The following is a 13,443-nucleotide window of genomic DNA, read 5'->3' on the forward strand; positions in this document are numbered from 1 at the left end:
GTCTGCTTAACGGGAACACGTGCAGCGCTGGCATACGGGGCACGGGCTGTCCGTGCCGCGGGGATGCTGCGGGCAACACATGGCGTGGGGGCACCCCCACAGCCGGCACGGCGGGGCCGGACACCCCTCACAGCCCTCACAGCCCTCACAGCCCTCACAGCCCTCACAGCCCTCACAGCCCCCCAGGGGCCCGCCCCGCCTCGCCCCCCCCCCCCCGCCTCGCCCCCCCCCCCCCGCCTCCCGGAGGCCGCCGGCAGGGGGCGCTGCAGGAGGCTGCCCCCTGCCACGGGCGTGCGCGGCGCGCGGCGCTGACGTCGCGAGGCGGGGCCGGGCCGGGGCCGAGCGGCCCGAGGTGAGTGCGGGGCCCGGCACCGAGACCCCGCGGGGCTGGGGGGGGGGGTCCCGAGACCCCCGCTCCGTGCCCGGCCCCCGGGGCTCCGCCGGCGGCGGCCCGAGGGGGTGGGCGCCGGGAGGGGAGCCCCGCTTCCCTGACACGTCCGTCCCCAGCCCCCGGGGGGTCCCTGGTCGCTGCCTGCCCTCCGCCGGTGCCGGCGGCAGCGGTGGGTTCGCGCACGGCGTTTTCCAAGCGTTTGGTTCCTCTCGGTGCTTTCCCTCACGGCGGGGACGCGTTGCCCCAGGGCTCCTCTGGGGATCGCTCCGTTATAGTCTCGGTGAGGTGCTCTCGTTCCACGGCTCTGCTAACTTACAGTGCCCCAGGGTGCGACAGTGCTGGGGAAAAACTCTGCGTGAGGCGTGATTCAGGAGTAGCGTAAATATTTCATGCGTTAATTGCCGCGGTACCCTAATCTGAGGGAGCACCCAGCTACAGGACAGCCATCGGTGAATCCAAGTCTTAATTAAGCGTTCTGTGAAGTTAATTGCGCTGTGGTGCGAGCGTGCTGGTGTCTGACTTCGGTACAGCCAGTAGGTCTTCCACGAGAAGCTACTGTGTTGGTGTCTGGTTTTAAAAAGTGAGCCCTAACTAAATCCGTATTTTCTTTCCAGACTGAATGTAGAGCCTGAACTTCTTCCTGATGTCGCTCTAAAACACCTCCTTCCCCACACGTAATGCTCCTGATGGAAGACCACCTAGGGTCCCTGTTCTGCTGTTCGTGCTGAATGGTTGCGTGGAGAGGTGGTGGATGAGCAAAGATACGCTTGGTGATGGTAAGGTGGGCCGGTACATCTCAAGGCAAAGAGCTTTCCTGTAGTCCTCTGCAAATGCTGAGGCACCATGTTGATGGGCTCCAAGCCAAAGAGGAGAAACTTAAAACTGCTCAGCTAATTGCCAGAAGGCATGCAGGCAGTTTCTCCACCTCCAGATTGTTTTAATCAGGACCTAAAGTAAAGACTTGCTGAAGCGCAGCTGATTTGGCTCTGTTGGCATACAGTGTGGCGAGGAAGACCTCTGTTTGCTCCATTCTGGAACAGCTGGTAGCAATTCCACTTCCTTATTGCAGCTAGATGCAGCTCTGTAGGGAGGAACAGAAGTGCAGCTTGGTCTCTGAACATGCAAAGAAAGCAAAACTGAGTCAGGATGCTTCCTAATGTCAGAGCCCAACTTGATTTCTTAGGGCTTGGAGAATGAAGCTAAAAGCTTGCTCTGGTTAAACAAGATGGTTTTTTTTTCTTCTTTTTTTTCCAAGGGGTGCAGTAAATTAGTTGGTAAAATGCATCTTAAAAGCAGCCTGCCTCTGTCTCCATATTCCTTGCCTTCTGCACAGTTTCATTGATCCCTAAGAGCTAAGTAGTGAGAGATTTAAAACACCAGTACAAGTTACAATATAAAGAAAGTGTTAGGAGGGTTTGTTGAATGGACAAGCTGCTGAGATAGTTTGTGGAGTTTCTAATTAGAAATCTCAGAACCAAAAGATTTGAAACATTGGGTGTCTTACAAAGTTTATCAGATTGAGCAAAGCTAAGGAAAACACTCAGCTCTTTCCTTGACCTTTGTTCAGCAGCTGGGGTTGGATGAGGTGACCTGCAGAGATCCCTTCCAATCTCAGCTGTTCTGTGATTCAGTGCTCAGCTGGGAGACAGCTTTAGACAAACTGTGCTTAATGAAAAGGGGAGCTATAGAATATCCATAGACATCTGTTCTGACCAGGACTGTTTTTTTTATAGGCACTATCTTGTGATGAAAGTGGCAAAGCATTGTGCATGCTCTGTAGTGAAGTACGGTGGAAATCCCCAACTTTTAGTTTGTGGTAGCATGGCTCTGTTGAGACATGAACCGCTGGCATTTTTTCTCATTTGAAACTTGACTGCCTTGATTCCCGTTCATCTGTTTTTTTTTTCTTGTCCTTTTTGTAAGGTTCAGATGTGGGAGTTGCTGCAGATGTGGTTGCTGCTGCTGCTGCCCTGGGAAAATGCCTTGACAGGGAATTAACACCCTTCAGTGATGGGCTGTGGGACAAGCAAGGTTCTTCCCGAGCCCCCCAAAGATGTGCAGCTAGATCTGGTTAAAAAAGTAGAACCTTACACAGGCCACAATGACATATACAAGCATTTCATCAAAGATGACTGTGGGACTGTCATCAAAGCTGGCTCTCCCTCGCCTCCGCGTCACGCTAACCCATATCCCGGTAACCACCTGCCTACCCACGTGGACCAGCCTGAACCCCGCAAGAACAAGGTGGCTAAATACCGTGCCAAATTTGACCCCAGAGTGACGGCCAAGTACGACATTAAAGCCCTGATTGGAAGAGGAAGCTTTAGCCGCGTTGTACGGGTGGAACACAAGGCTACCAAGCAGCCCTATGCGATCAAGATGATAGAGACCAAATACCGGGAGGGGAGGGAAGTGTGCGAGTCGGAGCTTAGTGTACTGCGGCGGGTTCGGCACACCAACATAATCCAGCTTATAGAGGTGTTTGAGACCCAGGACCGTGTATACATGGTGATGGAACTGGCAACTGGAGGAGAACTGTTTGATCGAATCATTGCGAAAGGCTCCTTCACGGAGAGAGATGCTACGCGTGTGCTGCAGATGGTATTAGATGGTGTGAGGTACCTGCATACGCTGGGTATCACGCACCGGGACTTAAAGCCCGAGAATCTGCTCTACTACCATCCTGGGACGGATTCAAAAATCATGATTACGGACTTTGGACTGGCAAGTGCTCGGAAGAAGGGCGATGACTGCCTGATGAAAACCACCTGTGGGACCCCAGAGTACATTGCTCCTGAGATCCTGGTCAGGAAGCCGTACACTAACTCCGTGGACATGTGGGCACTGGGTGTGATCTCGTACATCCTCCTGAGCGGCACCATGCCCTTTGAAGATGACAACCGCACCCGCTTATACCGGCAGATCCTGAAAGGAAAATACAGTTACTCGGGCGAGGTGAGTGTGGCAGGGTTTAAGGTGAGGGGAAGTCGAACAAGAAGCTCTCTGTATGTGGGTCGGTGTGCTTTCCAGAAGCTGGTTTGCTTGTGCAGGGCGGTAATGTTAGCAGCTTGAAAAATTTGTGATTCTGGCCTTTAAAATCCCTTTATGCTTTCTCTCTGTTTTCCAAAAGTGCTCCCATTGCAGCACAGTGAGCTTCTGGGGGAAAAAAAAAATGTGTTTCTAAAGAAAGATCAGTTCCTGTAGAACAGAAGTGAAGGGACTGACAGAACTGGAATACTTGTGGGTTTCTAGTTGGGGTGCTATTGAAACTCATGCCAGGCTGCGTTTTTGAAATGTGACATGTACGTACCTAGTTGGATTTCAGATACAGCTCCAAGTGTAGTCTGAAAAATACTGCTGAAAGATAAGGCTACGGCAGACAAAGGGGCACGTGCTCTTTAGGTCCTGAGACATGAGCCTTTTTTTAAATTGATCCGCACTGCTTCCTGAGCTTAGTGAGTGACAAAGTTGAGACTAGAAGGATGGTTTCCGTTGTAACTATGGAACAAGAAACCTTAAGAGACAGTTTTTGGGCAGAAGATTGGTGCCTCTGCTCTGCCAGAGTCCCATCACTGCAGAACGGAACTAGCTGCACGCGGCTACCATGGCTTTTCTCACGTGAAGGGGCCAGTTCTCTCTGATGCACGCTGACTAGCAGAACTCATTCAGGTGCACGCATCTCCCTGTAGGTTCTCATTCAAGCAGCAGGTAGGTACTGACTGCTCAGTCTGAATGCTTATCTCTAGACCGCAGACTTCAGGAGTACTTATACAAACTCGGATTTGGTCCTTTTTCATTCAATCCATTGTTCTTGTTTGGGCCACTTGTTTTTCTACTCTACCTCCAGCTCTTTCCTTTTGAAGGAGTGATGTGGTAGTTTTTTTGCATGTGAAAGTTTGTCTTCTTTTCCACATGTGAGGTTTATGAGACCCAAATGTCTGATCCTCAGAGTTCAAAGGATCTGTTAGCTGGAGGTGGCATCTTGATGAAGGTGGCATACTGCTGAACTGTTGCAAACTAAAAACTGTTGCAGATGGATTGAGGGTGTCTTTATTTTGGCACAGCAGCCTTTCAAACTTGCTACCTTTATTCTAACTTTTCTAAGTCAGTTTCTAACTTTCTAAACTAAAGCTTCTTTCTGTCTGACCACGGTGAGGGAGTGCTAGGAGTCGTTTTCCCTCTGTGAGTTCTTATTTTTTCCTAGTGCCTCAGGTTCCTTGCCATGTTCCTTGTGTTGATTGCCTGATTCTGTGTCGGCCCTGTGTCTTGAGGTGCTAGAAGGTCAGTGAGACTAATTCTGAATTTGCTTCTTCCCTCGTGGGACCTTTTTTAATCTGATTTTTGCTGTAGCCTAGAGAAGGGTAACTTCTGATCTTTGAACAGGGAGATTATTCATGTTGTTCAGTATGTTGAGCACCAAGGCTTTGTGTTGTGGCATAGAAAGGTCTCTGGTTGTTCACATCTTCCCATAGGGTTTCTGATACTCTGTTTGTTTGGGCTTCTCTGAGCACCTGGCTGATGAGGTAGAGAGCAGTGTGCTGTCTCTCTGAGAGATTTCCCGAGTGTTACGAGCTGATGTGGGGCTGGTATGATGTATAGGTAACTTGGTGCATTCCATCTCATGTCTCCAGCCCTCAGTGCATGTGCTTGTGGACATGGAATTTTGTGACTCGGATCGTTTTTCACTTGCTCTTTTTTACTTTTCTGCAGAACTTTTGGCTAAGTTTAGCATGGTAGTAGTAAGGAGAAGTCTGAGAGAGGTCACCTCACAGACAAGGACATAGGCAAAGCAGAGATGTTTAATGCCGCCTTTACCTCTGTCTTCAATGCTTGATGATGGGGTTCAGGACCCCGGGTGCCCTGAGCTGGAGGACTGTGATGGTGGGAATGATAAACTCCCAACCGACCCTGAACGTGTGTGGGATTTGCTGCTCCACCTGGATCCATACAAGTCCATGGGTCCGGATGGGATTCATCCCAGGGTGCTCAGAGAGCTGGCTGACGTCATTGTGGGACCTCTCAATTATTCTTCAATGGTCTTGGGAATCTGGAGAGGTCCCTGTTGACTGGAAGCTGGCAAATGTTGTACCAATTTTCAAGAGGGGAAGAAAGAAGACCCTGGTAACAACAGGCCTGTCAGTCTCATGTCAATGTCTGGTAAAATTAGGGAGAAGATTATCCTGGGAGTTATTGAAACGCACCTGGGGGACAATGCAGTCATAGGTCACAGGCAACGTGGGTTCATGGGGGGTAGGTCCCATTTGACTAACTTGATTTCCTTTTATGATAAAATCACCCATCTATTTGATCAAGGGAAGCCAGCTGATGTGATCTTTTTGGACTTCAGCAAAGCTTTTGACACAGTTTCCCATAGGATCCTACTGGACAAAACATCCAGCATACAGCTAAACAAAATCATCGTCCGATGGGTGAGCAATTGGCTGACGGGCAGGGCTCAAAGGGTTGTGGTAAATGGGGCCACATCTGGCTGGCGGATGGTCACTAGTGGGGTCCCCCAAGGCTCCATTTTAGGGCCAGTCCTCTTCAATGTTTTTATAAACGATTTGGATGTAGGACTAGAAGGTGTTTTGAGCAAATTTGCCAATGGCACTAAACTTGGAGGAGTTGTGGTCTCTGTTGAGGGTGGAAAGGCCTTGCAGAGAGATCTGGACAGATTGGAGAGGTGGGTGATCACCAGCCACATGAAGTTTAACAAGAGCAAGTGCCGGGTCCTGCGCCTGGGACGGGGCAACCCTGGCTATATGTACAGACTGGGCAACGAGAGGCTGGAGAGCAGCCCCGCAGAGAGGGATCTGGGGGTTGTGGTTGACAGCAAGCTGAACGTGAGCCAGCAGTGTGCCCTGGCAGCCAGGAGGGCCAACCGTACCCTGGGGTGCATCAAGCACAGCATTGCTAGTTGGTCGAGGGAAGGGATTGTCCCGCTCTGCTCTGCGCTGCTGCGGCCTCACCTCAAGCACTGTGTGCAGTTCTGGGCTCCACAGTACAAAAAGGACATGAAAGTGTTGGAGAGTGTCCAGAGGAGGGCTACGAAGATGGTGAAGGGCCTAGAGGGGAAGACGTGTGAGGAGTGGCTGAGGTCACTTGGTCTGTTCAGCCTGGACAAGAGGAGGCTGAGGGGAGACCTTATCACGGCCTACAGCTTCCTCACGAGGGGGAGTGGAGGGGCAGGTGCACTGACCTGTTCTCTTTAGTGACCAGCGATAGGACCCGAGGGAATGGTGTCAAGCTGCGACAGGGGAGGTTCAGGCTGGACATCAGGAAGAGGTTCTTCACTGAGAGGGTGTTTGTGCACTGGAACAGGCTCCCCAGGGATGCAGTCACGGCACCAAGCCTGTCGGAGTTTTAGAAGCGTTCGGGCTGTGCTGTCAGTCATATGGTCTGGATTTTTGGGTAGACCTGAGTGGTGCCAGGAGTTGATGATCCTTGTGGGTCCCTTCCAACTCGGGATATTCTATGATTCTTTCTTGTGAAACGTGGTAACTGGAGTCACATAAGCAAGGGATGGGATAGTGTTGACCTGCAATAAATTGTGCTGATGATACCAGTCGTTGAGGTTAAAAACAGAACTGAGACATGATGCAAGACCAAGTAAGTTTGTCCACAACAAACATCAGCCAATTTATCATTTGGTCTCTCGAAGTGGTCCCATGGGGAAGAAAGGCAATCTGAATAGTCCATAAATGATGGTGAGCTCTGAAGGTGCTGCTTAGTCTTCAGAAGAAATGATTTTGGTTAAATGCTTCTAAACATTATCTTGTTTCTAGTATTCAAAAGCCAACTGATACTGGGTTTACTGTTACTAGTGCACGTGTCCCTGCTGTGCCATCTCCATTGTGTACCTGCGTGTGAATGTTCGTGTGTGTGGTTCCTGCTGGGAAAAATGCAGAACTGAAAAACCTACAAGGAAGGGCAGCACAAGTAAATTAAGGTATTCCATTTGAAGAATGAACGAACAGACTAGGGCTCTTCATCCAAAAAAGTGCTTGAGGGTGTGTGTGTGTCCCCTGGGGTAACTTCATTTGATGTCCTCTAGTCCTTGTGCCAGAACTGAATCCTTTTGAGAGTTTTTGATTTCCTTGTGTTTAGGGCCACTGGATTCTTGTAGGTTGCAGAAGCGAAGGTAGCACAGTGGGCAAGCACTACCTAGGCTGTATGTGTCTTGAAAGTGCCAGTGCACAAGCCTGAAGCATTTTACTTCTTATCCCACCATAAATGACATAGTTTACAAGGCTGTTGTGGATACTCTGTGTGATGTGGATGGTTGTTTTGGGAAGCTTTTAGATGTTTTACTGCTTTGGAGTAAGGTATGTGTCAGCCAATAGCCTGTATCTTTTGCCCAGATGCTTTCTGCTCTCCCAGCGCCAGGGAAAATGGATGCTTTAATTTACTGCTGTAATTAAGCCTGTGCCCCTGAATTGCAGACACATTTGACTGTAGCTGCATGTTGGCAGGAGAAGCAGTAACAGGCTGCCCAGTTTATGTGTAAATTCTAGGTGGAAACAAAGTGAGCCAGAGATGTAGAGGTGTCTGGCGTGTTTCCTGCACCTTGCCAGCTTTCTTAGTCATTTTCTGGGCTTTTAAATGCTTCCAAATGTCTGATGTGCACAGAAAATTGGTCTTTTTTGTGTCCCACTGGAAGAAGTGGGAAGATGTCAGAAACGGGCCCACTGATATATTTGTCAGATTAATGGAAACAGCAGGAGCCGTAAGTTCTGGTTTATTTGGAACAAGATTGGGCAGAATGCTTGACTGTGTTGCAGAAGCATCTTGGAAAGATTCAGAAGCAGAGGTTTCACAGAAACGACTGTTTTTCCCTTTCTGTAATACAAACTTTGAAGATGTGAAATGGAAGAGGAAGCTTTAAAAGAAGCTGCAAAGCAGTGTGCCTGGAGCTGACAGCCTGAGCTGTGTGGCTTGGACAAGTTTCAGTAGCGAAGGACTTAGGAGAGGGAGCTGAATTCCCAAGTGTGCTGCTGCGCTGTCACGCTGCAGTGGTGGCAGGAGTTTGAGAGTCGGCCCCAAGTCCCACTTCTTAAAGATCTGGCCTTAAAACCTGGACAGGAAAAAGCTGTATTGAGAGAGGAATAAAAGCCGCCACGCATGCTGACCGGAGAAGTAGCTCCATTTTCTCAAAAAACAAGTGAGCTCGTGTCCAGCTAATGTAATTTCTTTGACTGGGACCTACTTAGCACTGCTCTCCTGTTCCTGGAGCGTGAGCTGTGTTTCAAGAGGCTATTAGCAGATCAATAGGAGAGGTCTCCCATAATAGCTTATTCAGGTACTGCTGACATCACTGCCCTGATTATCTCCTGTGTCTCCTTCTGTACTTTCTGAACTGCTTGGAGTAATGGGCAGGGTGAGGATGAAGAAAAGCTAGCTTTGTAGCTTGGCATGCTTTTCTGGGCATCTCTGAGCAAGAGTTACATGCCTTGAAGTAGTCTGCTACAAAATCATTTTCTTTTGCTTTATTACAGCTCACTAAAAAAATCAGCAATATTTTAATTGAAGTTGTGAGGATAAAAGCAATTTCTGGGCATCTTTCTGTAGTTTAAAGTTGTCTGAGAAATAAAGCTGGGATTCCATTCACAGTTTCCTTTTGAATTGGAGACGGTGAAAACGAACATCAGACCATCATTATCCTGCTAAGAAAGGCTTGTTCTGATTCTGTTTCAAAGCTTTTCCTTCTATTGAATACCGATATTTTTATGTTGCTTAACACACCTGGGAAATTTGCTGGAAGAAGTGGAACGTAATGTGTTACGGATGAATTGGGAAACCAAGCTAGAGTCTGATTGTCCTGGTTTTGGTATATGATCTTGGCAGGTCACTTCTCCTCGTCTGTTTTTCTATTCATAAAACAGGATCAACTTTTTGCAGTAGTTCACTGCGGGTGGGGCTGGTGGGTGCTGGTGCAGGAACATCTCTTAATGGGGAGCTCGTTGGAGTGTGTGTTTTAAATTGAAGCAATTGTAGAAGATGGAACAAACCAAGGAAAGCAGTTAAAAGGTTGTATGAGTTGGACAGCGCTGACCCAGAGGTTCCAGAGACTTGAAGATGAAGTAGCAGTGGTATGTGACCTCCCGTTCAAAATCACTGGTGCAATAAAACCTTCAGTAAGAAGGGTGATGCTTGTTTTAAACAGGGCTCCAGCAGTTGTCTAAAGAATTAAGGTCTAGTAAACCTGAGACCACCCCTAGGAAAATGAGTTTGAGAGCAGAAGGCTGGATGTTGGTAGTGGATGCACTGATAAACGTGACAGAAGGAGAGACATGTTTGATAAACTTTGTGGCTTTTTTGAAGGAAGTTGGGCCTTGCAAGTCTGTCTGTCCTCTGCAAGGTACTCAGCAGCCTTGCGGAGAAATGATCTGATTTAGTGTAGCTTTCCTCAACTTCCCAGTGGAGGTTAATAAAGATCCTCACCAAAGACTCTTACAGGAGCTCCGCAGCTGCAGTGCGATAATGGCCTTTGCGTGGATCAACGACTCCCTGAAGAGGAGAAGCACAAACTGAAACACGTGGTCAGTGTGTCATGGTGAAGGGAAACAGTGGAGTCAGAGGGATCTGTGTCCTTCTGTCCAAAAGCGATCGGGACCAAGTTTGCTAATGAAGCAGCACATTTGCTGATGGAACAGAGTTCATTTGGGCAGTAAAGACGAGGGCTGTGCACCTCCTGGATGCATGTGCTGCAGACCTTAGTAGTTGGCCTGAGTTCAAAGGGCACCTGGATGAATTCATGGAAGACAAATCAACGGAGAGATGCGCATTAAAAAAAAATGCAAGTATAAAGAGGTCACTAAGACACACGTTTCTGAGGCTTGAGGGCTTGGAGGGGGGTGGTGTTCAGTTGCAACACAGTGCTTGTTTTCTTCAGCTAGCTGCAGATGCAGAGGGAGGGCTGACGTTGGAGACACCAGACTGCACTAGTTGATGTTTAATCCGTCCTCTACATTCTTAACTTTTGGATTTAGTACAGCTGCTGGTCTTTCCTTCTGTCAGCCTGGAGCTTTGTCCTCTCCCAAGAGCTGCTGAGCTCGGAGGTGTTTTGTGTGGTGTGCTTGCTGGTGTGCCGTGGCACTCAGTCGTCCTGTCTGACTTTACTGGAGTAGGTACCATGCGTTTTGTGGGGTCTTGGCTCGTGGTTTGCAGGCAGTGCTGCTTCTACCAAGCTTCAGGATCAGATCAGTCCTGAGGCTCGCCAACTCCCACGGGCTAATCTAACTTGTTGTATGATACTCCGTTGGTAAGGCTAGAAATGTAAAAAGTAAGGAGGGTAAACATTTCCTGTTAAATAGAAATGTTCTTGAACTCTCTAATTATGACCCAGTGCTGTAGTTCCTCTTACGTGGGTGAAAAAGCAGGCAGCGTATACAGGCTTATTGGTGATGAAAAGTGTTTTGCAGATGACAGTGTTAGTTTAACTTCCCTTTCTCTCTGCAGAACTGTTTTTTTTTCCTTTGGAGAAATGAGTCTGTATTGACATTATGCATCTATAAAGGAAAATGTGGTGTGAATTGTGTTCTGCTTGTGACTCTTGCCCCTCTCTGTTTGGTGACTCATTCAGATTTGAAGTACGAACACAAAACCCGTCTCCTCGTTCTGCCTGCCTGGCTTGCTCCCTGCTGCCCTCGGTGTGATTTCTTCTTTCTTTGACAGCTTCCCTCGCTGCATGTTTTTGCTGTTTAGGTTTTTGCTTATTTTCCTTGTGCCCTTAGCAGGCTGGGTCAGCTCTAAGATGCAGTCTTCCAAAACTGTCCCTGCTGCTTCCAGTGCTGGGTGTGAAAGGACTCTAGGAATTTTGGGGACAGCTGCCGAAGCCCCGTGTTTAAGCAGTTCTTTCTGATCCCATGAGTGTGTGTGGTGCCTTTCCTCACTGATTTCATGTGCAATAAAAGCCCTTCTGTAGCTTTAGAGCTGTGAGTGTGGTTTAGGGATGTCTCTCCGGGGACTGTGCCCTGTTCCTGTTTGTGCTCAGTGTCTGCAGCTGCACAGGCACACTGGTACCTGAGTTTGCTTGGAAATAGGGGGTTTACTTCTCTGTCAGATACCGTGTGTTGGCATAGGTGGTGGTGGTAGCAGCTGTTTGTGCTGGAGGAAAGGTTGGGGGGAGTGATGCCAGGGAGAAGGAGAGATGTTGCTCTTGCTGAAAGGAGTAGTTTCTACTGTGAGGAAATGTGCATGTGGTGTTCTGCTGCTTAGCTTTCCTCTTCCTGTCCTCGTGGAACTACTCCGTCTATGTGCACCAGGGCCACCTTTAAACCTGCGGGTGGGTGACTTAACTGATGCTGAATTCAGATCATAAAAAAGATGCACTTCTGTTGTATATGGCTAAAGCCTAGAAACAGGCAACTCGGGTGCTGAGGTCCTGGTTCTGAACTGGTTTGAAATCTGGGAAGTTTGTTCTTTTATTTGTGAGAGGGTAACAGCCAAGTCTGGGGCGATGCATTCTACCCTGGCTCTAGAAAGCCTTTCCTGAACATTTTTAGTTTGATCATTTCAAAGGAGACTGGTTTCTACCTGGCTGGAGCCTCTGGAGTTCTGTTTCTCTTTGGGGTTGTTTTTCTAGAAAGGCGAATGCTTTGGAGAGTTGCTTTTACTTTCTGCAGTCAAGGATGAGCAGTTTTTGTTGATCATCTTTGTACGTCAGCAGTTACATCATGCTGATGGTATTTTAGGTAAAAAAAAAAAACCACAGAACTGAGGATGACTTTTTACCAACAAAAAGGAATGTTCTTTAACAAGATGAGGGACTGTAGTGTAGCCTACACTCGTCAGTAAGGCTGAGGTGGTGGAGCCATGACTTCATGTGGTCAAAATACCCGAGTTACAGTTGGTTTCTTCAGGGGACATCATTCCTCTGACTGTCCCGAACGTCCTTCGGTGGCGATCTGGTTGCTGGTGTCGATAAAGCGTGCTGTTTTTTCTCTGCTGTCACCGCTGTTCATGACAAATGCCTCCCCCTTTGCATTGGAGAGTCTCTTTGGACATCAGTATTCAAACCAGTGTCGCCTTTAGATTAGCGCCCTAGAGCTGTGAATGGTTCAGACACCATGCAAGCTCCTCCTTCGCCATCCTCGAGACTCCTGTATATTTCCGTGCCCTCTGTAAACACCGAGGGGCAGCTGGATCCCCTCTGCTGTGCCTGGGGGGCACGGAGCTGTGGCGCGGGACCACGCCAGTCTTGTCTCAGAGGAGCTGAGCAGGTGAGCCATCAGCTCCTACGGGATGACTGAGCAGGACACAGGTTCACGAGTGGAAGGTGAGCATCAAGGAGGGTGCTTTGTGGAGGCTTCTGCCTGGCCTCCACTGCAGGAACATTGGGCTGTGATGTTTGGGTAGCCTGCAGGGAGATGGCTCTCCAGCTGTGTGTACATCAGCTTGTGGAGGAAGAGCTTTAAGGGGTGGTTGCAACGTGTCTGCCAGAGCCCTGGTGACCTGGGTAAGAGTGGTGCTGGTGTTACCCTTGAAGACCCTGTGTGGTCACCTGGGCTTCTTGCCACAGCTGCAGTAAATGCTGTGCCACCCGTGAAGTGTCTGGGTCAGATTCAGGGCTTGTTCAGGGTCTGTCTACCTGGTTGTTGGTGCTGGGATTAAGTTCTTGGCGTCCTGAGTTGGTTCATGTTTTGTAAACACTTTGAGTGACAGTGCCCTTTCTTGATTGGGGATAATTAAAGCTACATGGGATCAGATTCTCAAGGTCCCTCACTGTCCAGAGGAAGAAAGACAGTTGTCCACCCCTGCATAGCTTCTGAAACGTTGTACGCTACAGCTGAAAACAAAACAGAAGGAAATCTCTCTAAACTATTGTTATTGCATCAACTCCTAGACTGTGTTAAGCTCTCCTGATGAATGGAAGCTACCAGTTCACATTGATACTTCTTTTTTTGAAAGTCTTGAAAGCAGCCTGCTGACGTCTTCCCCCTCCATCTGCTGCTGATGGCTTGTGAGTCAGAGTGATGGCATGGGCTTAAATCACTGTATTCTGCAGGTGAGAAATGCTTCCCTGGCTTCCAGCTTGCTCTGCCTGGTCTGTG

General features: G+C 48.8%; 1 protein-coding gene across 6 annotated transcripts in view; it reads left to right on the forward strand.

The window, feature by feature from the left end:
- Positions 1-266: 266 nt before the first annotated feature.
- The window catches only part of PSKH1 (protein serine kinase H1), a 38,911-nt gene continuing 25,734 nt past the window's right edge, over positions 267-13,443 (forward strand). For 2 of the 6 annotated variants that reach the window (XM_067004497.1, XM_067004501.1), the window contains exons 1-3: positions 267-352; positions 1,006-1,167; positions 2,315-3,346. In XM_067004497.1, coding sequence (XP_066860598.1) covers positions 2,402-3,346 — 945 coding nt within the window. In that variant the 5' untranslated portion in view covers positions 267-352; positions 1,006-1,167; positions 2,315-2,401. Of the gene's footprint in view, positions 353-443; positions 672-1,005; positions 1,173-2,314; positions 3,347-13,443 lie in introns of those variants that run through there. The other 4 variants (XM_067004498.1, XM_067004500.1, XM_067004499.1 and 1 more) reach the window with 4 other exon arrangements.

Source organism: Anser cygnoides, chromosome 12 (assembly GCF_040182565.1).
Source record: "Anser cygnoides isolate HZ-2024a breed goose chromosome 12, Taihu_goose_T2T_genome, whole genome shotgun sequence".
Classification (NCBI taxonomy): Eukaryota; Metazoa; Chordata; class Aves; order Anseriformes; family Anatidae; genus Anser; species Anser cygnoides.